Here is a 23800-nt window from a genome sequence, read left to right as displayed (position 1 = left end):
ACACTTAACCCATTGAGCCATGTAGGTGCTGCTAAAATGGTGAAATGCTTTTGACCTGATCTTTATATGGCTGTCATTATCCCTATCCACTGTTGGGCTTGGGATTTTCTTTACTGCAGGGATCTTCAAAGACTTGGAGAACTTCAGTCTGAACTAGCAGGAGTCGCTGACTTCTCTGCTACCTATCTTCAGTGTCAACTTCTTCTTATCAAGGTTGGTTTGGATCCTTTATGTTTGTATTTTGTGATTACTATGTGCATAAAGTGCATAGAAAGCACTTTAGTGGATTCAGCAGTTCTTGAAGCCATAAGTGGAAAAATGTAGTCTTACATAGCTGCTGAGCAGTGAAGAAATTATGTACTCCGCAGTATAATTATATTAGTCTCTAATTAAAGAATTGTTAATTTGTGTGGGACTTTAAATTTTTTTAATTTGGGAGAATTCTTTTATCATTGTATGATTAGAGCAGATTGGATCATCATTTTCATTAGAATCCTAAGGATTTTTCATTGTTTTTTTATAATTTGATTGGCATATAGAACTTTTATATTATTTCTTAAAATTCCAGTTTCACTTTGCCCAGGTCCTAACTAGGCAAAGGTTGATTTCACTGCTCTTAAAATTTTGTCCACCTTGCTGACATTCGTATTAGCCAGGTTGTATACACACATACACAGAAAGACACACACACACAGAAACACACACACAAAATTGGTAGCCAAGAAGCTATCCCAGTTTGCTGAGATGAAAACAGTGTTAAGTTAGTTCAGTAGCTTTCAGCTTCAGCAGCAGAGTCCCACTCAATTTAGGCTTAGGTTTTGGAGACCCCTTCTCACTTGATAAGTCTTTATCCTGGCTTTGGTTCCAAGTGTTAGTGATTATGATATTTGACCAAAGTCAGAATAAATGGCGTCGTTAGAAGTTATTTCTCACTGTAAGATGTGTGAGCTTAGGGTTTTACAGGTATGTGTATATACGTGGAAGGGGGTGTGTACTCTGAAATGGGTTGGGATTTGTACAGCTCTTATTTGGCTAGATAGATTCCTTCAAATGGATATACCTGTGTAACCACCGCCACAGTCAAGATATAGAACATTTTCATTATTGCAAAAAGTTCCTCCATGCCACTTTTGCAGAGTTGTTTGGCCTTTTCAAGCTTCTATGAAACAGGGCTGATAATAATTCTACATAGGTAAGGGTTGGTAACAAGCAGGGTGTGTGAGAGCCCTTTGCCTAGTGTCTGATACATAGAGAGTGCCATGTCAGTGTTGGTCTTCTTTCTTTCCTTCCTTCCTCCCTCTTTCGCTCCCTCCCTCCCTCCCTTCCTTTCTCTCTTTCCTTTTTTAAAAAATTTTATGTATTTATTTCACAGAGGGGGTAGGGCACAAGTGAGGGGAGCAGCAGGCAGAAGGAGAGAGAGAAGCAGGCTTCCCACTGAGTAGGGAGCCCGATGGGGGCTTGATCCCAGGACCCTGGGATCATGACGTAAGCCGAAGGCAGAGGCTTAACCCACTGAGCCACCCAGGCACCCCCAGTGTAATGAAATGTACAAAAAAAAAAAAGGCATGCACAATTCTGCTTTTAGACTACAACTGTATAAAAAGCATATATATGAAAAATGATTGGAAGTGAAACAATAACTGTTAAGGGTAGTATGATTTGGATGCTTTAAAAATTTCTGTATTGTTTAGACCTGCTGCTGTCTAACTGGATAGTCACCAGGCACATGTGACTATTGAGTTCTTGAAATGTTAGTTCAAATTGAGATGTGCTATAAATGCAAAATACGCACGGATTTCTGAGACTTACTAGGATGAAAAACAATGTAAACTATTAACTTTTAGAATACTAATTTTATAGTGAAATTATATCTTAAATATACTGGGTTAAATAAACTATATTGTTAAAATTAATTTCATCCGTTTCTTTTTACTTTTAAAAATGTGGCTACTAGAATATATAAAATTATATATATGGTGTATGTTAATTTCTATTAGATATTGTTAGTCTAGATTTTCTATAAAGCCATTAGGTTATGTCTTTAGGGACTACAGCAGAGGTTTAGAGAGATGAGAGTTGGGGCCATACGGCTGAGAGGAGAGGGATAGAAGGTAAAATTGTGGCTCCTCTTGATGCTTTTGAACATAGAAAGATTGAGGGAAAGGGAAGAATGTAGAAAAGCTTCTTGATTTCTGGTGTGACATGTCAGTAAGGTGATGGGGCTCTTCAAAGGATAGTGAACAAAAGAAAAGAACCACAGTCAAGGAAGATGGGTCTGGGCAGCCAGAGTAGTCTAGTGGCTCTGGGAACAAGAAGGGCTGAGAGCCATGGCTTTCTCGGACATTTTAGTGAGACCTGCGTGACTCCAGCCATCTGCTTGCAAGCACTGGTCTGATCTAGATATAGGGCCTTTGGGCTAGGAATTGGATTGAATGGGAAGAAGTTCAGCCTTTGATTTCCTCTTTCTCTATAACAGGCAGGGTTTACTAGCTTAAAAGAATAAGATTGAGAGGAAGTCGTGATCCAGGAGATTTCCAAAGCAAAACAAACACAGAAGCTTCAAATGATACACCAGTCTTGGTGACCTCTGTGTTCTGTATCCCCTGGTTTGTCTGTGTAGGCCCTGCAAGAAAAGCTGTGGAATGTGGCTGCCCCTTTGTATTTGAAGCAGAGTGATTTGGCCTCTGCAGCAGCAAAACAGGTAAGCATTTTGGGATCTTCTTCTCAGATGGATCTCTGTCCAGGAATTTTCTCATCTAAGATGGAGCCAGAGGCTTTCACATGGCTCCATGCCTCTGCTGTGCCCTTCTCAGTTCCAGCCTGTGACAGATGTTAGTGATTTGAGAAGCAGCATAATTAGGGGACACAGCACTGGCTTTGGAGTCAGGGGACCTGGGTTCTAGTCCCAGGTTGGCCTCTAATATTGTGATATTGAGGCTGCTTAACCTCCCTGGATTTTTCCTTCTCTGTAAAATACAGCTATGTAACTGGATGTTTTTTAAGATGCTTCGGTGTTCTGAAATATTACCAGTTTGGGGTGCCTGAGCGGCTCAGTGGGTTAATAAGCCTCTGCCTTCAGCTCAGGGCATGATCTCAGGGTCCTGTGATCAAGTCCCATGTCAGGCTATCTACTCAGCAGGGAGCCTGCTTCCCCTCCCACCTCTGCCTGCCTCTCTGCCTACTTGTGATCTATGTCTGTCAAATAAATAAATACACTCTTTAAAAAAAATAAAATATTGGGGCACCTGGGTGGCTCAGTAGGTTATGCCTTTGCCTCTGGCTCAGGTCGTGGTCCCAGGGTCCTGGGATCGAGCCCCACATCGGGCTCTCTGCTCAGTGGGGAGCCTGCTTCCCCCTCTCTCTCTCTGCCTGCCTCTCTGCCTACTTGTGATCTCTCTCTCAAATAAATAAATAAAATCTTTAAAAAAATAAAAAATAAAATATTATTAGTTTGTATTTCAGATATATTAAAATCCAGTAAATACTGTCATGAACCTTTCATCTGAAAATGTAGCTGAACTCATTTTGAAGTTGTTTATATTTTTAGCCTATACCAACATTTGAATGTTGAAAGGTCCTTATGTACTCTTCAGTTCATTAAGTAGAATTTAATTATATTTGCCTTGAGTTTCTTCCTTTCTAACTTTGAGCAGTTTCCCTTCATTCTTAGGTATTGGGATTTGGTGAACTCTTCTGGGTCCTGTCTTTCAGGTAGTGAGTCCATCTGTATATGACCCAGTGATTATGACCCAATAGCAAGCTAATGATTGTTACATTACAGTTCACTAAATGATTTCGTGTCTGTTTTAATTAACACTCACAGTAATCCCATTAGGTAAGAATGAATATTAAGTCCATTTTGTAGATGAAGTCGTTGAGGCTCAGCAAGGTTAAATTTATAGAGGTATGAGTAGTAGAGTTAGGGAATTGAACGCAGATCCTCTGCTACCCACTATGTTTTCTTCCCACTACTCTACTTGATCTGTCCTCTGAACTAGACTTCCTTTCAGACCTGCTGTGTGGCTTATTGTAGGGGAGTAGAACCTAATGACTAGAGTCCCAGAGTGGGAGGGGTGGGACCAGGGAGTAGTAGTTTGGAAGAAAGAGGAGAAAGGAATTACTGTTGCTGGGTACCTGATACTGTGCTAAGTGCTGTCCATGCTCCATTTTATGCTTAAAGTTTTATGACTTTGGGGCTACTTCTTCCCTATTTACAGATAGGGAAATTGAGGCCCTGTGTAATTAGGTAACTTGTCTTTCTGGTGGTTGTGGGAGAGCCTGGAGTCCTTTCTCTGACCCCAAAGCCCTCAAAGGAAGGGAAGCACAGGATGGGGAGAGGAGCATCATTTGGATGGGAGTAGCTGATTTGGATCGAATAGAACAAGAGCTTAATGAACTGGGCTTGAGCTGAGGTCATAGACATTGTTTTCTACACTTGTTCTCTTCTCCATATTCCCAGTAACAGACCGGGCCTGTAAAACAGTCTGTCTGGATGATTAACATGTGGTTAATGGTTCCTGGTGCTAAATTCTTGAGGACTTCTCCTAGGGTTGGGTTTCCATATACAGTGTTCATTCATTTGTTCCTACAACACACTAGTTTGGGGTTAGGGTAATAAGCAGTGCTTTACGATTTTATCAGTGATTGAACTATTCATACCTTGACATCATCAACTAAGATGACTTTATTACTGGATGAAAATCTTTTTTTTTAACTGACAAAACAACTTACTCTGTTTTCATACGACATACATACTATATTAATTTCCTCAACACGTTAATTTCTCTCAAATTATCCTAATTTCTCTTACCATAGGCACTTAAATAATTTCAGTTCAGTGTTAAAGCACAGGCATTAAAAAAACTCAGTTTAAAGAATTTCACCTAGAATTCTATGCTGCTATCAAAACCAACATGATATTTTTATTGATATTTCATTACCTTTCCTTATAGATCATGGAAGAGACCTACAAAATGGAGTTCATGTACAGTGGTGTGGAGAATAAACAGGTGGTGATTATACATCACATGAGGCTGCAGGCCAAAGCCTTGCAACTTATAGTAACAGCTCGGACTACTCGAGGGTAAGATGTGTGGCTGCTGAAAGGGGAGGCACCGTCCTTTCAAAGACTCCTCCAAATAAATGCACTCAGAGATCTCACCAAGGTTATTGGGAGGTGAAAAGATACTTACAAAAAATTTGCTAAGCAGTATGCAAACTCTTCATTTTTTCAGATACTCCAGGTTCTATCTTTGGGTCAAACTGGATCTCTGGAAAGATGCAGTGGCTCTCCGTTGCCTACAGTACAACATAGGTCAACAGGCAACAAGGACATTCTTTATGGTCCTTGATTGATTTCTTTAAGAATTTAGCACCAGGAACCATATTTTCTCTTCTGAAGGGATTAGTAAGCTCTTCCAGGCAGTAAAAACAAAAGAAGAGAATGTACTGTGCATTGAGACTACCTTGGTCAAACCCGGACCTCCCCACTTACTAGTTGTTTGATTAGGGATGGTATTTTCTTAGCCTCTCTGTGCCTTGTTTCCCTGTCTGTGAAAAGAGAATGATGACAGCATCTTTCTCATGGGGTTTCCATGAAGAAAAATGGGATGATACACGTGGAAGCACTTAACGTGGTACATGGTACATAGTAAGAGCTCACTATCAGACTTTCCATTAGAATTGCCATATTTAATCGATTCTAAAATGCACATTTTAAATTTAAACTCTCTGAAATTAGATATTTTGATGGTGTGGCACACTTGGATTGAAAGCGGGTTTTTTTCTCTCTTGGTGTTTCATAAAATAAAGGTGCCTGCTAAGAATGATGGCATCCTAGACTTGACACAATGCCATAGCTCATTCCAGGTGGAAGATGCATCTGATGCTCTGTCTGGTGGTGGTATTGGTCTAAAAGTGACCTAGAGAAAGAAATAGGAGTGTTTAAGTAAGTGATGAAAAATACCAGGTCAGAAAGAACATTCTGAATGTTATTTTACTTCTTCACTGATTTTGATAGTGACCTGATAAAATCAGGTAGTGATGTAATCTTAGAGATAGGCATCATTCGTTTAACAAATGTTTAATCCCTACTGTTTGCCAGTCACAGCTGAGCAAAGATGGGTGCTTGTGTTGGCATCTACACTTTTTTTTTTTTTTAAGATTTTACTTATTTGTTTGAGACAGGGAGAGAAAGAGAGGACACAAGCTATCCCAGGACCCTGGGATCATAACCTGAGCGGAAGGCAGATACTTAACCGACTGAGCCACCCAGGAGCCCCTTGCATCTATACTCTTTTTATTTAAAAAAAAAAAAAATATATATATATATATGTGTGTGTGTGTGTGTGTGTGTGTGTGTGTGTATATACACACACATACATACATACATATATATGTTCTTCAGTTTATGTGTGATTATTGTAAAAAATTTAAATATTGCAGATTAAGTGAAGGTTCCCTGACAATCTACCCTTTCTGAAACAACTGTTAATAGACTCTTCCCAAGGCAGATAAATATATATAGATTATAAATTTGTGTATTAATATAAGTGGAATCATAATATACTTTGTGTTCTGCCTCCTTTCCATTTCATCCAGTGATATTCCATTTTTCCATGTCATTATACAAAGACTAATAAATTAATTCTTGTGCTATAGTATTTTATACTTTCCGCTTGTATTCATTTCTGCCTTTTTTTTTCCTTGACTTTTGCTAGATTGGTTGTTTTCTTTGTTTCTTTGTTTTTTCCAAGGGTTTGAAAGTTTTAACCCTACGTCTGAACTTTTCCAGTGAAAGGCAATAGAACATAGAGGTTAAGAGGGCTATGGTTCCTTGTTTCTTAGACTCATATCTTGACCCCCACCATTTGCAAACTTAGTGACCATGGACAAGTTGCTTAAGACTTCTGTGCCTCGGGGCGCCTGGGTGGCTCAGTGGGTTGAGCCTCTGCCTTCGGCTCAGGTCATGATCTCAAGGTCCTGGGATAGAGTCCTCCATCAGACTCTCTGCTCAGCCTGCTTCCCTCTCTCTCTCTCTGCCTGCCTCTCTGCCTGTGCCTCAGTTTGTTCCCCCTAAGTTAAACTGGGATAATAATAGTAACTGCTTCACCCTCACAGGGTTATTGTAAATTATTAAATGTAAAGCTCTTAAAATACTGCCTCACTCATTCAGAGTAAACACTTGATGCATGTTAGCTTATATTAGTTTATGTGTAAATAGTATTTTTACTTGTATTTTTAATAAACACATTCAACTTATATTTATCAACATAAAAAGTTAAATAGACTTTATGATTATCAAGATCACCTCAGATCAAGATAAAATTTTAATATGTTTTTATTTGATTGTCTCATACTGTTAAATCATTTGGAACTCAGTTTCAGCTTATTATATTTTTATAATGTATTTCTTATTTGAAGAATCGGTTCTTAAAGTATTCATTAGCCTTTATAAGTATTTTTTCAAAATTAGTTCCAAATTGCTCACTACTTTTTTTTTTGTACTATAGTTGCTTTTTGACATTCCTTGTTCTAATTCACTATTTGACTGGAACACATTCTAGCTTTCTAGTAATTGTTTTTCTGAATAAATATATAAGAGACCCTGCGTGTCTGAAACTGCCTTTCTTTTGCTCTTATACATAACTGGAATTCTTTCAGAGCTCTGTCAATATTGCTATGTTACTGTTTAGTATTTTGTATTACAGTTAGGATGTCTGATGTCTGTCTGGTTCTCTTTACTTTGTAGGAGACTTATTTTTCTGGTTCAGAGCTGTAAATTTTTTTTCCTTTTTAGAATTCAGAAATTCTACTCAGATATGTATGTGGTGTTTTGTGTTTTTTGATTTTTGGTTTTTTTCAGTGTTCTCACTGACTTTCAGTGTAAGCTCTGCTTTTAGCTCGAGGAATTTTTCCCCTCCATTATTTCTTTAATAACTACTACTTCCATCCAGTACAGTCTGTCATACTGGATGTTGTGTCTTCTGGATCTGTTTTGCCTGTCTCTCTTTTTTCTCATAATTTCAGTTTCTTAGTTTTTCTACTCTGTATTCTGTGTAAATTCTTTAGTATGCTCTTTTAAGCTCTACTTCAATTTTCATCATAGTATTCTTTTTTTTTTTTTAAGATTTTATGTATTTATTTGAGAGACAGAGATCACAAGTAGGCAGAGAGGCAGGCAGAGAAAGAGGGGGAAAGCCGACTTCCTGCTGAGCAGAGAGCCCCGATGTGGGGCAGAGGCTTCAGCCCACTGAGCCACCCAGGCGCCCCTCATTGTAGAATTCTTTTACTGTTGAATTGATTTCATTATTACCGTTCATTTCTGAGTGTGTTTTCTTCTGTGTACCCCTTTCCTAACAGTTTCTCTTGCTTTATCAGTGTAGTATCCTTTTAGATCTCCTCTTTAATATCACTGACATTAGTTATTAGAATTTTCAGTAAGTTTTCTGTGCTTTCTTGCCTTGACTTTATCTCATTGAGGTCTGCTTGGTCTCCTTTATAGCCCTGATTATCTTTTTAACATCTAATAATTTCCCATTGTCTTTGCATACTTATAAACAAAAGTCAGCTATAGGTCAGTGTTTTTGATTTCCCAGTGGACTTCACTTTTCCCCTGCTTTCATTCCTTACACCAAGAAAAAAGTAGATGTTTTTAGTGCTAAAGCCTACTTCACATAGCATGTAGGTGAAGCTTCCTGCTCTGTTTTAGGTTTAGGGAGGGTTCCCAAATCTGTATTTTATTTAAGCCCTCCAAGATGACTCTTTATAAGCTTGACTGAATTACCTTCCTTTCACCCCTGCTTAGCTGGAGGTCTCCCTTCCAGCCCTCTCACTCCTGGATATCTTCGGTGGGTGAGCCTCACTATCAAATTACAGTTCTATTTCTGGTCATTTATCAGAGTTAAGAAAGTTTCTAGTGCTACCTGCTTTTTAGGAAAAGAATTCAAATGCATGTTGCTTGTAGAGTAAGTTTCCATTTGTCATTTCTCATTTACTTGTTCATTCAACAGATATTTATTGTCATAGCTGCTCGTGTCAGGAAACACATCCTGTGTCAAAATGATTAATACAAAATCCCTATTTTCATGGAATTTACATTTTAATAGAAAGACTAAACTAGGTTATTAAGAACCTTAACCCGAGGGGCACCTGGGTGCCTCAGTGGGTTAAAGCCTCTGCCTTCGGCTCAGGTTATGATCCCAGGGTCCTGGCATCGGGCTCTCTGCTCAGCGGGGAGCCTGCTTCCTCCTCTCTCTCTGCCCGCTTCTCTGCCTGCTTCTCTGCCTGCTTGTGATCTCTGTCTGTCAAATAAATAAATAAAATCTTAAAAAAAAAAAAAAGAAGAAGAACCTTAACCCCAGTGGGGTCCCTGGGTGGCTCAGTTGGTTAAGGAGCCAACTCCTGGTTTTGGCTCAGGTTATGATCTCATGGGTCATGGGATTGAGCCCTGCATTGGACTCCATGCTCAGCAGGGAGTCTGCTTCAGGATTCTCTCTCCCTGTGCCTCCTTCCCTGCTTCCCTGTTCATGTTCTCTCTCTCTCTTTCAAATAAATACATCTTTTTTTAAAAAATGAAAGTTAACACCATTTCCTTCCATGTTTTTATATAAGTAAAGAGTATTTGTTTTTCTTTACTGGCACTTTACTCCTCTAATGAATAATATATTAATGAAAATAAATGCAAAGTGTCATTCAGAAATTATAAGAAATAAAAAGAACCAAGTGATGAAGAAAGAACATAGTCTGTGTCTGTGGGCAAAGTAGTAACAAAACCTTTTCCTTTTTGTCATGAGAATCTGACCTTTGGTTAACCTTCTAGGTCTGTTCCTTAGAAACCTGGTAGCATCAGCTGTATTACTTGGTGACAGTGCCATAGTAAAAATGATCACTGAGAAAACTGCATGTAGACCAGAAGGAACTATCAATGAACTGTAGTTGCCTGATGCAGACTCCATAGCTTTGGGCTTCATTGAGTCAGTGGAACATGAGGCTTCTAAACAGGATAGTCTCCAAATTCACCTGGTGTAGATATCCTCTCCTCGCACCCGAGCTTTCCATCCTGGGCCAGTTTAGAGCTCCCAGACGGCCCTCTGGACTGCTGAGTAGAGCGCTTCGAGGAGTCCCACAGAGGAGGAGCGTGATGCTGCACTGCCCACAAGCTCTGCTTCTGTCCTGAATCCTCAGTCAGTCTGATGCCAGGTGTGGCCTAGAATAGCCCTTGACTTTGAGCGTTCATTGAGCCCAACAGTCACTGCAGTGTCTGAATTGGGTCTTGGGATCCTGGCAGATATTTTCCCCCTGGGTCCATTAGAAGTCTGCTCTTTCTCTTAGAGATAATTTTGATAGTGTACTACTCTCATTCTCCTTTCATGTAGACTCGGGTTTCTGGGAATTTGGTCCTAATTCCTCAGATGGAAGATTACAGAAGCAAAATGTGTGTATTGTTTGTTTGTTTTTCTCTTTTTCTACAGAGTTGACCCCTTATTTGGGATGTGTGAAAAGTTTTTACAGGAAGTGGACTTTTTTCAGAGGTAATAGTTTCATCACCTTCTAGCTTATTAAACCTCGGTTATGCAGAGAATAGCACGTACAGGGCAACAAGAGCAATCACAAGCCAGAACCCTTGATTTAACTCATGCAGCCAATGTGTTTTCTGTAGCACTGTGCCCTAATTGTGTATTTTCTTTAGTGGGTATATAAATTTCTTTTTTCAGCTAAAATTTAGCTAAATTCAGCTAAACATACAATGGTATAATGAAAACATCAGGAATCATTTGGATTCAGCATTCAGCTGGGCCATGAAAAAGACAAGTACTACATGGTAAAACAAACTTTTTTTTTTGAAAAATCATAACATGTTTGTTCTTTTCACCATTGTTCTTAAATTTCCATATTTTTCTATAATCTACAAAAAATTGTTCCATAAATCTATTAAGAACTTATATTCTGCAGTACAACTATGTTTTCTCACAATTCTGTATGGAGTAAATTAGTTAAAACAGATGCAATAGATGAGTGGAAGTCTTGGCAAAGAAGTAGTAGTTGAGTTAGTGACCAGACAGGTGGTGTGCTACCAATATAATACTAGGAGGAAGGCATTTATAGGATTTTATAGTCTGACATTTATTAAGTCTGATATTTCATTTTTCCACCCCTCGTCCTTGCCCCCATGAACTTCACCAAACCTGAAGTTTCCATGACTCTATACTTGCCAGTCTTCCATGTAGAGCTGAGTTGCAATACCATGCTTCACCAATAGGCGCTGCTCTCTAGCAAATGATTTGCTCTGCTTGGCCCTTTAAGAGCCTGGCTTCAAATTGCAACTAAGTTCATGCCTTACTTTTGGTTTTAGGTTCTTTAAGGTGGAGAGTCTGTTTTTGCACAGTAGGGTTGAGGAGACTTTTGGTAAGGTGATAGCTTTGGTGTGCCACAGTTCCTTATCTGTCGTGTAGGGTTGGACGGTCTTTCTTCATTCAGCCCCCGAGTCCCTGCATTGATATCACCTCCTCAGTGGAAGATTTTTTGACTGTCTCCTTCTGTAAGGCAGAAGTATTGTGGAATCAGTGCAGGGAATGAGTTACTTAACTTTTTAAAGCCTCAGTGCATCATTTTCTCTGAATCTCAGTGTTCGTATCAACAAATATAAGCCTCATTAAGATAGGCATTTTCTTCTCTTTAGCTCACTGTTATGTCCCTGGTGCCTGTGATAGTACTTGGCACTTGCTAAGTCTTAAAGACATATTTCTTAAATTAAGTAATGAATCTATTAATATGAAAATAATTCCAGCAGTGCACAGGATTGCTGGAAGGACTAAGTAAGATCACGTAAAACACAGAATCTACCTGGCACATACGGATATTCAGTAAACAGGCTTATGAGGACGGATATTCAGTAAACAGGCCTATGAGGATGGTCACATCACCATAATTATCTAGGTGCCTGGCTTTCTCAGTCAGGAACCGTAAGCTCCTTCAGTTCATCATTTCTCATCCCTCAGGGTTTGGCATATGTTTGGGGTTCAGCCTGCATAAATGAATGCCTAGTCAGTTGCTTCTGTTTGTTCTTCCAGGTGTTTTATCGCTGATTTGCCCCACTTACAGGACAGCTTTGTGGACAAACTTCTTGACCTTATGCCCCGACTTATGACATCCAAACCGGTAGAAGTGGTCAAAATTCTACAGACCATGCTGCGGCAGAGTACCTTCTTGCACCTCCCCCTTCCAGAACAGGTCAGGCCACGTCTGTTGAGATAGTCAAAACTGTTCACCTTGATGATCTTTGACCAGTTGAGCATCTGGGCGAGGGCCTTTCCCCTGATGGGCTCCCACATGTCCCCCTGCTCATGGAGACAGTGCATGGATCATGTTTTGTTGCCCAGGGATGGCCTGGCTTTAGAATCATTGTGTTTTCTTCTCACTTACAGATCCACAAAGCTTCAGCCACAATCATCGAGCCAGCAGGCGAGTCAGACAATCCTTTGCGGTTTACATCTGGGTTGGTTGTGGCCCTGGATGTCGATGCAACCCTGGAACACGTGCAGGACCCTCAGAGCACTGTGAAGGTCCAGGTCTGTCAGGGTTCAGTCCCCACGGGGCTTCCACACTGACTGTAACTCCAGCAGCCCTGTGATTTCTGTCTGAGGGACAGAAAGTTGTGGGGGGATGGAGAGTCCTTCTGAGAAAGAGTCTGGGTGTGAATCCCATCTCTTCTGCTGATTGTGGTTTGGAGCAAGGTACTTTGAACTCTGAAGCTCAGGTTCTACAACTAACAAATAGGAGCAATTGGCAGTGAAAGGAGATAAAGTATATGTAGCCCCTGGTACCTGGTGAGTGCTTACCGGATGACAGGGGCCTTTCTAGTTTTGTAACAGTGAGGTGCAGACTTGGTATTTTCAGGGCCACAATCAAACTTATTTATAATAAACGAGTCCTTTCCGGGCTGTGGGTGGGTCAGCTTGGTGAGCAAAATTTAAGGGTTGAAAAAAGCAAGCGCTTGGGAGTATTTTTTCCTAAGTTAGCTATATTAGACACACATGCAAATGCAGTAGAGACGCCAGTTGATTTAGACAGTCTGCAGTTAAGCCCCACAAAGAGTACTGCTCACTCATCCATCCATCCACGTAGCAATGCTTACTCTGTTGCACATGATAAGCAGTAGGGTTGCAAATGTGTCAGAATTCCTGCCCTCAGGATGCGCAGTATCAGTGAAAGACCAATGAACATGCAATTATAAAACATCACTCAGACGAAGACAGGAGAAGAATACTGTGGCCTCTTACTAAATACCTGATTGCTCACATACTATAGGCCTAATTTTGGGAACCCATCTGCAACACTGCCTTCTGAAATAAGACACAGCGGTTGAAATGGAGCTGACTTATTCTCAAGATTAAGAGACTGACTGGTTCAGTGAAATAATGGAACTTTGTACTAACTCAGCTTGCAGAGTGTGAAACTACTTGGAAGTTTCAAAGGCAGGAATGAAGGGGAGCACAATATGCCACCCCAGATATTTCTTTGGCATAAGGATTATTAGGACAATTATTTTCAAGAGGCTGAAGACACAGGAGAATCTCTGAAAACGGAGAAATTGCCCTTTTGTGAGATAAATTTACATTTATAAGGGAGATCACCCTTTGTAAAGGAGTCTCCCTCTGTCCAGGAAGAGAAGGATGACAATCCTAGAAACTCTTAACAGTGGGGCAGGCATCAACTTAAATTTGCATAACAGGGGTACCTGGTTGGCTCAGTTGGTGGAGCTTGAGTTCCACGCTGGATGCAGAGATTACTTAAAAAAATTTTTTTTATTTTACAACAATCTTACCCTTGTTTATTGTGCTTGTTCATTGAGCCAAAACTGGCTCCTTTCCACCTCAACGTCTTTCTTTTGTCTTTAGTGGAAGATGGTATTTAAGGTGATGACTTCAGCCATTTCAGGGAGTTCAGTTTTCCTGAATATTTCCCATGTATATAGAACATATACATGTTATTAAACTTGTGTTTGGGTTTTTTTCCCCCTGTTTATCTGTCTTTTATTATAGGAGTGATCTTAGTCAAGAACTTAGAAGGGTAGAGGGAAAATTAATTTTCCTTCCCTACAGGTTTATTTCCAGTTTTTTTTGTTTTTTTTTTTTGACAGACAGATCACAAGTAGGCAGAGAGGCAGGCAGAGAGAGAAGGGAGGAAGCAGGCTCTCTGCTGAGCAGAGAGCCCAATGCGGGGCTCGATCCCAGGACGCTGGGATCATGACCTGAGCCGAAGGCAGCGGCCTTAACCCACTGAGCTACCCAGGCGCCCCGGTTTATTTCCAGTTTTTAGCTACCATAAAAAATTCTGTAATATGCTTAAAATACACATGCACATGATGGAGAGTATTTAATTTGTAGAGTGTGGTAGGAGGCTGAGGAAAAGAAGGGCTTTGTGGAGACACCAGTGCATGGGGAGGTCTGAAAGGATGAGTAAGAACGAAGGATAAGGGCTAGAGGAGGTATTTATGCAGAAGGGCTACCAATAAAAGAAGGGATGCAAGCATTAACAGTAAGTACGATTTGAGGACAGATAGCCAGGGACAGGCAGGGAAGCCTTCCTGGAAGAGATATGAATGAGTCAGGCCCTGAAGATTTGTTGTGGTGACAAGAGAGGGGAAAAAAACCTCTGGCTTCCCAATAGGAATTCCTTTTTTTCTTTTTTCTTTCTTTTTTTTTTTTTTTTTTTTTTTTTTTTTAGATTTTATTTATTTACTTTGACAGAGATCACAAGCAGGCAGAGAGGCAGGTAGAGAGAGAGGAGGAAGCAGGCTCCCTGCCAAGCAGAGAGCCCAATGCGGGGCTCTCAATCCCAGGACCCTGAGATCATGACCTGAGCTGAAGGCAGAAGTTTAACCCACTGAGCCACCCAGGTGCCCCCCTTTTTTTCTTTTTTAAAGGAATTCTTTATTATAAATCATAAGACCTACACAGAACTAATTCTGAGTTGGCCGTGAGGTTGTACTACAGGGTTTTTTTTTTCTTTTTGTTTTTGTTTCCCCACATTAGTGGTTATCTACCCTAATCACACTTTAAGAAAGCATTAAAAAGTAATGCACAGGCCTCAGCTTATACCAGTTAAATCAGAATCCTGAGAGTAGGGTCCATGAGTACCAGTACCAGTAGAGCCACTGAGGATGGCTCAGTCATTAAGCATCTGCCTTCAGCTCAGATCATGATCCCAGGGTCCTGGGATCCAGCTCCCTGCTCAGTGGGAAGCCTGCCCCTCCCTCTCCCACTCTCCCTGCTTTTGTTCCCTCTCTCTTGCTGTCTTTCTCTGTCAAATAAATAAATCCTTAAAAAAATGATAACAATAACTCTTATCTGATTCTAATGTACAGCTAGAGTTGAGAACTACTGTTTCACGTTTATCCCTGAGAAACAGTTCAGTGACCAACTGAGCATAAGTGAAGTTGCAGGCAGATTATGTAAGGGTCACCTTCTAGACTGTACTGAAAAGTCTCCAAAGTCACTCTACCATTTGCATGGTCGGACTGTTCTGCTGCCTCTGCAGGTGGGATGGTGGGGGACTCACTGCTCCTTGTGGGACAGCTCTGATGGGAGGAAGGTGCTGTCCAGACCATCACTCCTTCTGTTCTGGGCAGGTGAAAGGTGATTAGTGTAGCTGGGGTATAGGGGTGCAAGGGCACCTGACCCTTAAGGGTCCCAAGCAGACCAGGTTTGGCCACTCGCTGGTGACAAAATCCAAAGACACATAAAGGAGCAGTGGTGAAACAAGACAAAATTCCTTTCAGTGAGGCCAACTCTGGAAAGACAGCGGACTACTGTCTCAAAGACAGTCTCCAAAGGTCTGAAAACACTTGCAGGTTTCTTTGAGGAAATTGTGGGACAAAGGTCAGTGGGTACTTGCAGGTGGGCAGTGAAGCTCAAGTCATGATTGTCTTGGGAGTCAACCACAAGGGCTCTTGTTGGCTCAGGGCAGTTGTTATTGCTTGTTTTGGTTACCATCAGGGAATGTTTTGCCTTCTGGGTCTTTTGCCTGAATTAAGAGATAAACTGGAAAGAAGAGCTTAAACAATTAGAAAGTTTGAGGTCAGCATGGAAGCAGTTGAAGTCTTCTCTCATTATGGGGCAGGTGGGCTGAGCTGGGCCTCTCCAGAGTTTCAGAGTTGAAAGGCATTTGCAGTTCCCTTCTCTGTCCTTACCGGTAGGTTTCCATAGTCGAGGCCCTCAGTTCTCGGATAAGCTGCATCTGTTGGTTTTCATTTGTGCAATAGGCTGTCCGCGCAGGTAGTCGTGAGGCTGCCCTGGGATGTGAGGAAAGTACTCTGGCCTTATATGAGATTTGAGAACTGCCCAGCTGTTAAAACAAAACAAAACAAGAAAACAAGTCCAAACTGGAGTCATTTGCCCCCCACAACAGGAAACTAAGACTTAATTACAGTTCCAACCTATTCCAGGAATATGTCCTTCCCATTTTGTCCAGCTCCTCAGAGCATCTCTCTACTTGCTAGACTCTTAATAAAGCCAATTAGATCTTCAAATTTACTTGGCTGAATTTTGTTTTTTAACGGAGCAGACCCTTCTTTGACAGAGCAGTAGAAAGTGCTCCTTAGCATCCTGTAACCTAGAGTAGAGAATGCAATTACAAAATTATTCTTAATACTTTTTGGTTGGTGGTGGATCCTGGCCCATGAAGTGCTTAAGAGTTGAGGAAAGAGAAAGTCATCCTGATGGGGGTGCCTTTTCCATCAGGGCTGGTATTTTTACCTGTTTTTGTACTTAATAGAGGCACTTGACTCTTGTCACTTCTTCATCATTAATTCAGGGACATTTACCAAACACTGCTTTGTGCTGGGGCAAGGAATACAGAGATGCTGACAGTATTGTCCCCCACTCCAGGAACAGTTCTTAGTGAAGGCTGGTGTCTTCTGTTTCTCCTCTCCTGAGGTTCACAACAGACGGCGCAGTTTTGTTGAAAACTCATAGCTCTTCTGTCTCTTTTTCTCATTTCTCTCACCTCTTAGGTCTTATATCCAGATGGCCAGGCTCAGATGATTCATCCTAAGCCAGCTGACTTCCGGAATCCTGGCCCAGGGCGCCACCGGCTTATCACTCAGGTGTACCTCTCCCACACTGCCTGGACAGGTAAAGGATCAGTGGACCAGGCTGGACAGGAAAATATGCTCCTAGGGATCACACTTACCTGTAGGCATTTGGTTTTTTGTTTTTCAAAAATACATGGTTCTGTCAGGCCTGCTGAGGACTGTACTTGATTTCTTAAGAAGTTTAAAACCCCAAACTGGCTACACTTAGACTCATTTGCTGCATTGCTTTGATTGCTCGAGGCCCAAGATTTTGTCAGAAGATGTACAGGAGTTATAACAGAATGGAATCTCGTGGAAAGAGCCCTCGGCTGGATACCAGCACACTATTTTCTTGTCCTGTCTCTGCCACTGACTTGCTACGTAGCCTCGGACAAGTCCCTCTGCCTTCTGAAACTGTTTCCTCACTTTCAAAATGAAGATGATAGTTCTCCACCTAGGAGTTAGTCCTGAGCCTTGCTCTATCTGGAAGTTAAGCAGTTTTCTGTTTCTTACCCCAAATTAAAACTTTTCTGTTTTTGCCTATGAACCATTCAGTTCATTCCCCTGAAACAAGTAGAACGACAACTATTACTGTCCTGCCTTCCCACAGAACTGGTTTAATGTGATACTTTAATAATTTGTGAAAAGATAGGAAGGTTACATAAGTATTTTTAAAAATTCTTAAGAATAAAGTGGGAGAATACAAGCACATGAGACATTACATTTCAAGTGTGTAAGGCTGCTTTTGAAACTTGAAAAAGAGACTCAGTCTACAGAACCTAAAATGTGGGGGAGAATTGGCCTCACCGTATTTCCTAAATCACTAAAGATGATTCAGAAGCATGATTATTACTGGAGAAAGAGTTTCATGCCACCAAATTTGGTTTATTTTAGAAATAGGTGGATATGTTCTGGAATATTTTTTCACTGAAAAAAAAAATTTTTAAGAGGTTTTTTTTTTTCTTTTTTAAGATTTTATTTATTTATTTGAGCAGAGAGCCTGATGCGGGGCTCAATCCCAGAACCCTAGGATCATGACCAGAGCCGAAGGAAGAGGCTTTAACCCATTGAGCCACCCAGGCGCCCCTTCACTGAATTTTTAAATACATGAGTAACTAATGCTATTATTATTGGTTTCCCTCTATCGAGGGTGTTAGGTGAGTATAAATGATATAATAAGGTTTTCACAAAGAGAAAGTAGTGCTGTTAAATATCAGGGCAGCCCCTTTGGGGGTCTAGTCAATAACCCTGGGCCTGGCACAATTGAGGAAGCATCCAGCAATGCTTTACCCAGGATCTTCCTCCCTGAGCATCCCTCATTTTATATCCCTGCTGCCTGGAGTGTTCTGCACTACCACAGGAAGGCAGAATTTCTTATTCTAATCTGTTCTGATAAAGGGATCCTAGACATGGACACGATATGCTAGAAAGTATATATGCCATGGGACAGCATTGTTGAGGAAGGCCCAAGGTTCAGAGAAGCACTTAGTAGCATGTTAGATCTCAGAAGAGCCTCAAGGGTGTTGGCAGGGCCTAGTGACTTGCCCTGTTCCTACAGCAGCTCCTTGCCTGAGCCAGGGCTACCATCTAGGCTGTCATGAGCCTGAAAAATTCTCATTCGTTCAGGATCACCTCCTCTGAGAGATTGCTATTACAGATCTCTCTTTTCTCAGCATAATACTTTATTAACCGACTGAGCCACCCAGGCGCCCCCCTTTTTTTCATTTTAAGATGCATAAATGGAGGCCCACATAGTGGATCATGGGGCCACTGAGACTGGCATGCAGATTTCCCAATTTCCAAATCCCTTGTGTTTTCATTATACCATGTTCCCTTCTGACCTGGGATGCCTGGGACACTAGTGAGATGTGTTCTCATTCTGAATGCCCTGCGCTGTCTTTGTGCTAATCCAGGAGATGGGGTCTAGTGCTGGGGAGCATTTCCTCCATGCAGTCCTTCAGCAGCTCCTTACCAGGGACCTCTCCTCTGAGAGACAGGCTACTGCCATGTCAGAAGCTTGAGTCACTCCGACCTGGTTCTAGATTCTGCCTCCCTTGCTGTACCATCCCGAGAAAGTGGTTTTACCTCTCTGTCTCATTTTCTTTACCTGTAAGATAGGAGCAAGAATATATACCTCATAGGAAAGCTGTTCTTCCAGGCATGATGAATAGGTTGCATGATTTGTCCCATATAATCTTTGATCTTTTTCTCCCACTGTCCCTCGTTTTCTCTCCCCTCTCCTTTCCTCTTATGGCAGTGGTTTGAATTGCCATTCTTACTACATGCAGGGAGGGCACAATGAACAGTTGGGCTGAGTCCTTTGACCTCACCAGGATTTGGCTGAAAGCGCTGTGAGAGTTGGGGCTGGGTTGTGGTTGGGGTTGGCAACAGCCATCTGGGACAAAAGAGGGGAGCATAGTGGGAGAGCTGATACCAGATCCTGATGCCAGAATGCAGCACTGGTTTCATTACAGATACACGGTTGTGTTTGTACCACATGGCTGGTAAGTGGTGTGCTGAGGCCACTCTTGGGCCGGCTAGGTTGCTCTGGCTTCTTGGGATCCTTCCCCTTCCTGGAGGACAGCAATTCCGTCTCTGTTTTCCTCCCTACAGAGAAGTCTGGAAGTGACTAGGAAGAGGTCTGGAGAGGCTTTGAGAAGTCCTGGGACCTCTGCCCTTGTTCATTTAGATCCATCCAGCTCTCACTTTTCTCCTCTGTATTTCTTAGCATTGGGCTAATCTTTAATACTTGCACATTTTGCTCCAGTCACATGAAATTTAAGAGGATATCCCAAGCTTACTCTGTTCCTGGGCCTTTGCACCTGCCCTTAGGCTCTTCTGAAATACTCTCCCTATCCTTTGTAGAAGCCACATGGTTAACAGAAAGATTAATTGCTTCAGTATATCAAGTGGGTTTAAATACTCCCACTGGCGTGAATTTGCACATTCACTTAGAAACTTGCAGAGCCTTGGGACTTTTGCGGGGGGAGAGGGGATTGTGACAGATTTCTGTGGTGTGGCAGGGTAAGAACTCTTGGGGTTGCGTGCTTGACACAGAGCAGGTGTTCTATTCTAAAGTCTTCCTGGGGGACATCTAGATGGCTCAGTCTATTAAGTAAGCATCTGCCTTCGGCCCAGGTCATGATCCCAGGGTCCTGGGATCAAGTACTGCATCAGGCTCCCTGCTCAGGTGGGAGCCTGCTTCTCCCTCTGACTGCCGCTCCCTCTGCTTGTGCACTCTCTCTCTCTGACAATAAATAAATAAAATCTTAAAAAAAAAAAAAAGAAATTGCTTAAAAAAATAAACAAAGCCTTCCTGGGCCCCCTCCTCACTGTCCTTACAGATTTGATTAGAGCGCTGTGCTCCTTTTGTAACTGTCTCTGTTTCCAGCAGATGGTCAGCAACTTGAGAGAGGGCTTACTTGCTCACTCGGGCCTGCTACATGCATGAAAGAAAGGAAGGTTTAGTGACATGATTTTAGGTCCCTAAAATGTGTTCCTGTTCACTGGTGAGAATTTCTTGTCAGAACTGTTTCCTAATCAAATCAAGGTTGTTTATCCACTAAGACGGTAGCGTCTACGGTGTTTGTGGCCCTGATGCCCAGGCTCAGCCACACAGGAAGAGCATGGTTATCTGGCCATGAGAAACAGCCCTGTATAGGCCCATGTGGCCCTCTCTGGAAGCCAGAAGGCCTCTGAGGCAAAGTTTTTAGTAGTCAGCCACGGATCTGAGCTGCGGGGAGCCCACAGGGACTGGAGGAGGAGGTGGCGGAGAAGCAGCTCATCTGTAGGCTCGGGCTCAGCCTCACAGGATTCAGGCTGGGAAAGTGTCTTTGTTTGGTGAGGGGGAAGGGTTAAAGACAGATGAAGAAATGTTTAGAAACCTTACTGCTTCTGTCTTTGATGTGGCTTTTACTTGACATTTCTCCCCAATTCCTAGCAGTTGCCCAGTCATAGAGGATTTCTTTTGTCTTTTTTTTTCCCAGAACCATGCCAGGTGGAAGTCAGGCTGCTGCTGGCCTACAACTCCAGTTCCCGCATTCCAAAATCCCCGTGGATCGAGGGTGGTGAGGTGTCACCCCAGGTGGAAACCAGCATCGAGGGCACCATCCCCTTCAGCAAGTCTGTGAAAGTTTACATAATGCCCAAACCCGCAAGGCGCTGAGTCACCAGCAATCTGTAGAGCCCAGGCCGGGAAGGCCCTTCTTAGGTAGCAGAGTGAGGCAAAAGCCTAGAGCACTTCACCTGGAGATGGCTTGTAGGCATGAGCACCATGACCTGTCTGGTCTCATCTGGTATCAAACACACAATAAATTATTTTGCATTAAAAAGCCAAAAAACTTTAAGTCTACACCTCCTCCTTCCCTGACAGTTCCCCCCTGCACCAATAAAGTTGAAAAAACACCTAGCTGTTCTAGTTCCTCGTCCTTAAAAAAATTATGTGGCTGTAGGTTCAATATTTATATCACATGGTTATGTTCCTCAAGTGTGAAACAAAGTTTTGAAGCCACCTCTAAAGAATGGCTTACTGGAGCATAATCTTGTTTTTTAAATTAGCAGTCTGTTTGCCAGGGCCCACTCCTTTCACAGCTGTACTTTCTCGCCACCGATGGTTCCTGAATGGCCTTAGACATCACTATCTTGCCAAGAAGCTCTTTCCCTAATGTAGGCAGTAGCTACGCCAAGGACTGGATGAATAGCTGGAGAATGAATCATTTTCATCCCTGAGAGAGATTCTTGATCTTGCCTGTCATTACCCTTAGAACCAAAATAATGCATGAGGGCCATATTTTAGGAGAAACAAGGATTATGGAAAAGTGATCCAGTATAAGAAATAAAGGCATTTCTCACTGAATCTTTGATGACTCCAGGGTTGGAGCTGCATGTGAGTTACAGGTGTAGCTGCGGTATAAGAGCAGTAAATGCTCCAGAGGCGTTAACTGTGTGCGGGCCCTGCTACTTCATCTGCCATTTAATCCTTGCTGCAGCCAACCAAATCTTCCGGAGACCTGAGAGAAGCCTGGGAGGGAGCCTGGACAGTAAGTAGTATAGCTGTTTTCATTCAAATCCAAGATGGTTCCCAAGGCCTGGGCTCTACCACCTCTGGGAAAGTATAGGGAAAAAGCCTTTAAATCTTTAGCTCTCTAAACCTGGCTTTCCTCAGCCATAAAATAGAGATAATTATACCTTAAGTGTTGTTGAATGGGTTTAATCAAATAATGCTTGGTAGAATCTGAATCTGCAGCCAGTCTTGATCTTATGTGGTACTTGGAAAGCTTATAAAAATAATAGCAGGATTATAGAACGACTCAGGGGGTGCTGGAATTTGAATTCAAGCATGTTTGGCTTTTGGTTTAATGCACTTGATTTGTAACTGGCAGTGATGTTAGCCTTTTCCATGAATTAACTCATTTAACCCTCACAGCTACCCTATGAAGTAGGTACTGTTTTCTTTGTTTTATAAGCAACGCAGTTAGATTTAGAAAATTAAGTAATTTGGCCTCAGTCATACAACTAGTAGATGACAGAGCTGGGGTTTGAACGCAGGCAGTCTGGCTCCAGAACGCCATCCCTGCCAGAGTGGCACTAAGGGAAGCAAGTTCTTCAAGGAGCTAGGTTACTTTTCTAGTGGGCTTGCTTGTTTCATGTATCTCAGGAATGTAACATCGGTGAGCTCTCATGTATCAAAAAGATACTGTGACAAAAGTGCCTGCCCTGGTGATAAAAGAGCTGGGAGCTAGGCCAAATCCTGTCGCTGTTCTTACCCAAGCACCATCTGATGATGGCTGGGTCAGAGCTTGAAGACATTGAGACCCATGGCTGCCCACCGACCGAGCGCCTCATGCACTCGCTATAGAAAGTGTGAAGGCTTCTGTGTGAAGGCTGTGCTGCATCCTCTTCAGCTATGGTACCCCTGCTATAGAAATCCTCAAGTCATCCCCCATTTCAAAGGTGAGGAAATTGAGGTTTTGAGGTAATGTTTTTCTCCTAAAGGGAAATGCCAGGACTTTAGCCTAGGTCTTAACATGCAAAATAGGGTATTTTTTTCCACCAAAGCTAGAGATAAACTAAGGGGCAGATTTTTGCATACTTTCAAGAGAAGTTTTTTAAAAGCTGTGTAAGAATGGAAGGGGTTGCATTAGGAGATTAATTGTCCATGTTGGATGCGTTTAGCAGAGGTTGAACAGGCTCCTGACAAGTTTCTTGCAGAGGAATTCAAGTCTCATATAAGAGATTGGACTCAACCTTTTAAATTCCTTTGAATGTTAATTAAATTTAAAAAAAAATTTAAAAATAAAATAAATTCCTTTGAAAACCCTGAATTATCAGATTCTGTGAAACATGAGACTGAATTCATGGTAATGCCAAGGCTGGAACCCAGGCCTCCTGCTTTTTAGTCCAACATGGTTTCCGTAACGGGTCTGTTTTTCTGTGTAAGTGGTCTCCCACATATCCAGCAGTCAAAGCCAGAAACCTGTGTCACACTGGACTCCTGCACCCCTCAGATAAACAGGCCCTTTAGATTCTGCTTCCTTAAATATTTCTTGACTCAATCTTCTTCTCATACTCGGTTTCTATCCTAGTACAGAACACCATCATCTCCTAAAATGTGGCATTAGCCACTTAAAGATCTTGCCTCAGATCTTGCTTCCTTCAGTCCATTCTTCACACAGCTTGCAGAGTGATCTTTCTAAAACCCAGATCTGTTCGGGTCATTCCCCTGCT

General features: G+C 41.9%; 1 protein-coding gene across 1 annotated transcript in view; it reads left to right on the top strand.

Annotated features, from left to right (window-relative positions):
* INTS4 (integrator complex subunit 4) overlaps positions 1 to 21927 on the top strand; it is a 119438-nt gene extending 97511 nt beyond the window's left edge. Inside the window, exons 16-23 of the mRNA XM_080817825.1 lie at positions 120 to 213; positions 2621 to 2701; positions 4953 to 5083; positions 10473 to 10532; positions 12072 to 12231; positions 12426 to 12569; positions 17015 to 17135; positions 21061 to 21927. Coding sequence (XP_080673951.1) covers positions 120 to 213; positions 2621 to 2701; positions 4953 to 5083; positions 10473 to 10532; positions 12072 to 12231; positions 12426 to 12569; positions 17015 to 17135; positions 21061 to 21239 — 970 coding nt within the window. The 3' untranslated portion in view covers positions 21240 to 21927. The remainder of the gene's footprint in view (positions 1 to 119; positions 214 to 2620; positions 2702 to 4952; positions 5084 to 10472; positions 10533 to 12071; positions 12232 to 12425; positions 12570 to 17014; positions 17136 to 21060) is intronic.
* The last annotated feature ends 1873 nt before the right edge of the window (positions 21928 to 23800 follow it).

The sequence above is a fragment of the Martes martes genome, assembly GCF_963455335.1.
Source record: "Martes martes genome assembly, chromosome: 10".
Lineage (NCBI taxonomy): Eukaryota > Metazoa > Chordata > Mammalia > Carnivora > Mustelidae > Martes > Martes martes.
The sequence above is the reverse complement of the archived record's forward strand: the minus strand, read 5'-3'. Positions and strand labels throughout refer to the sequence as shown.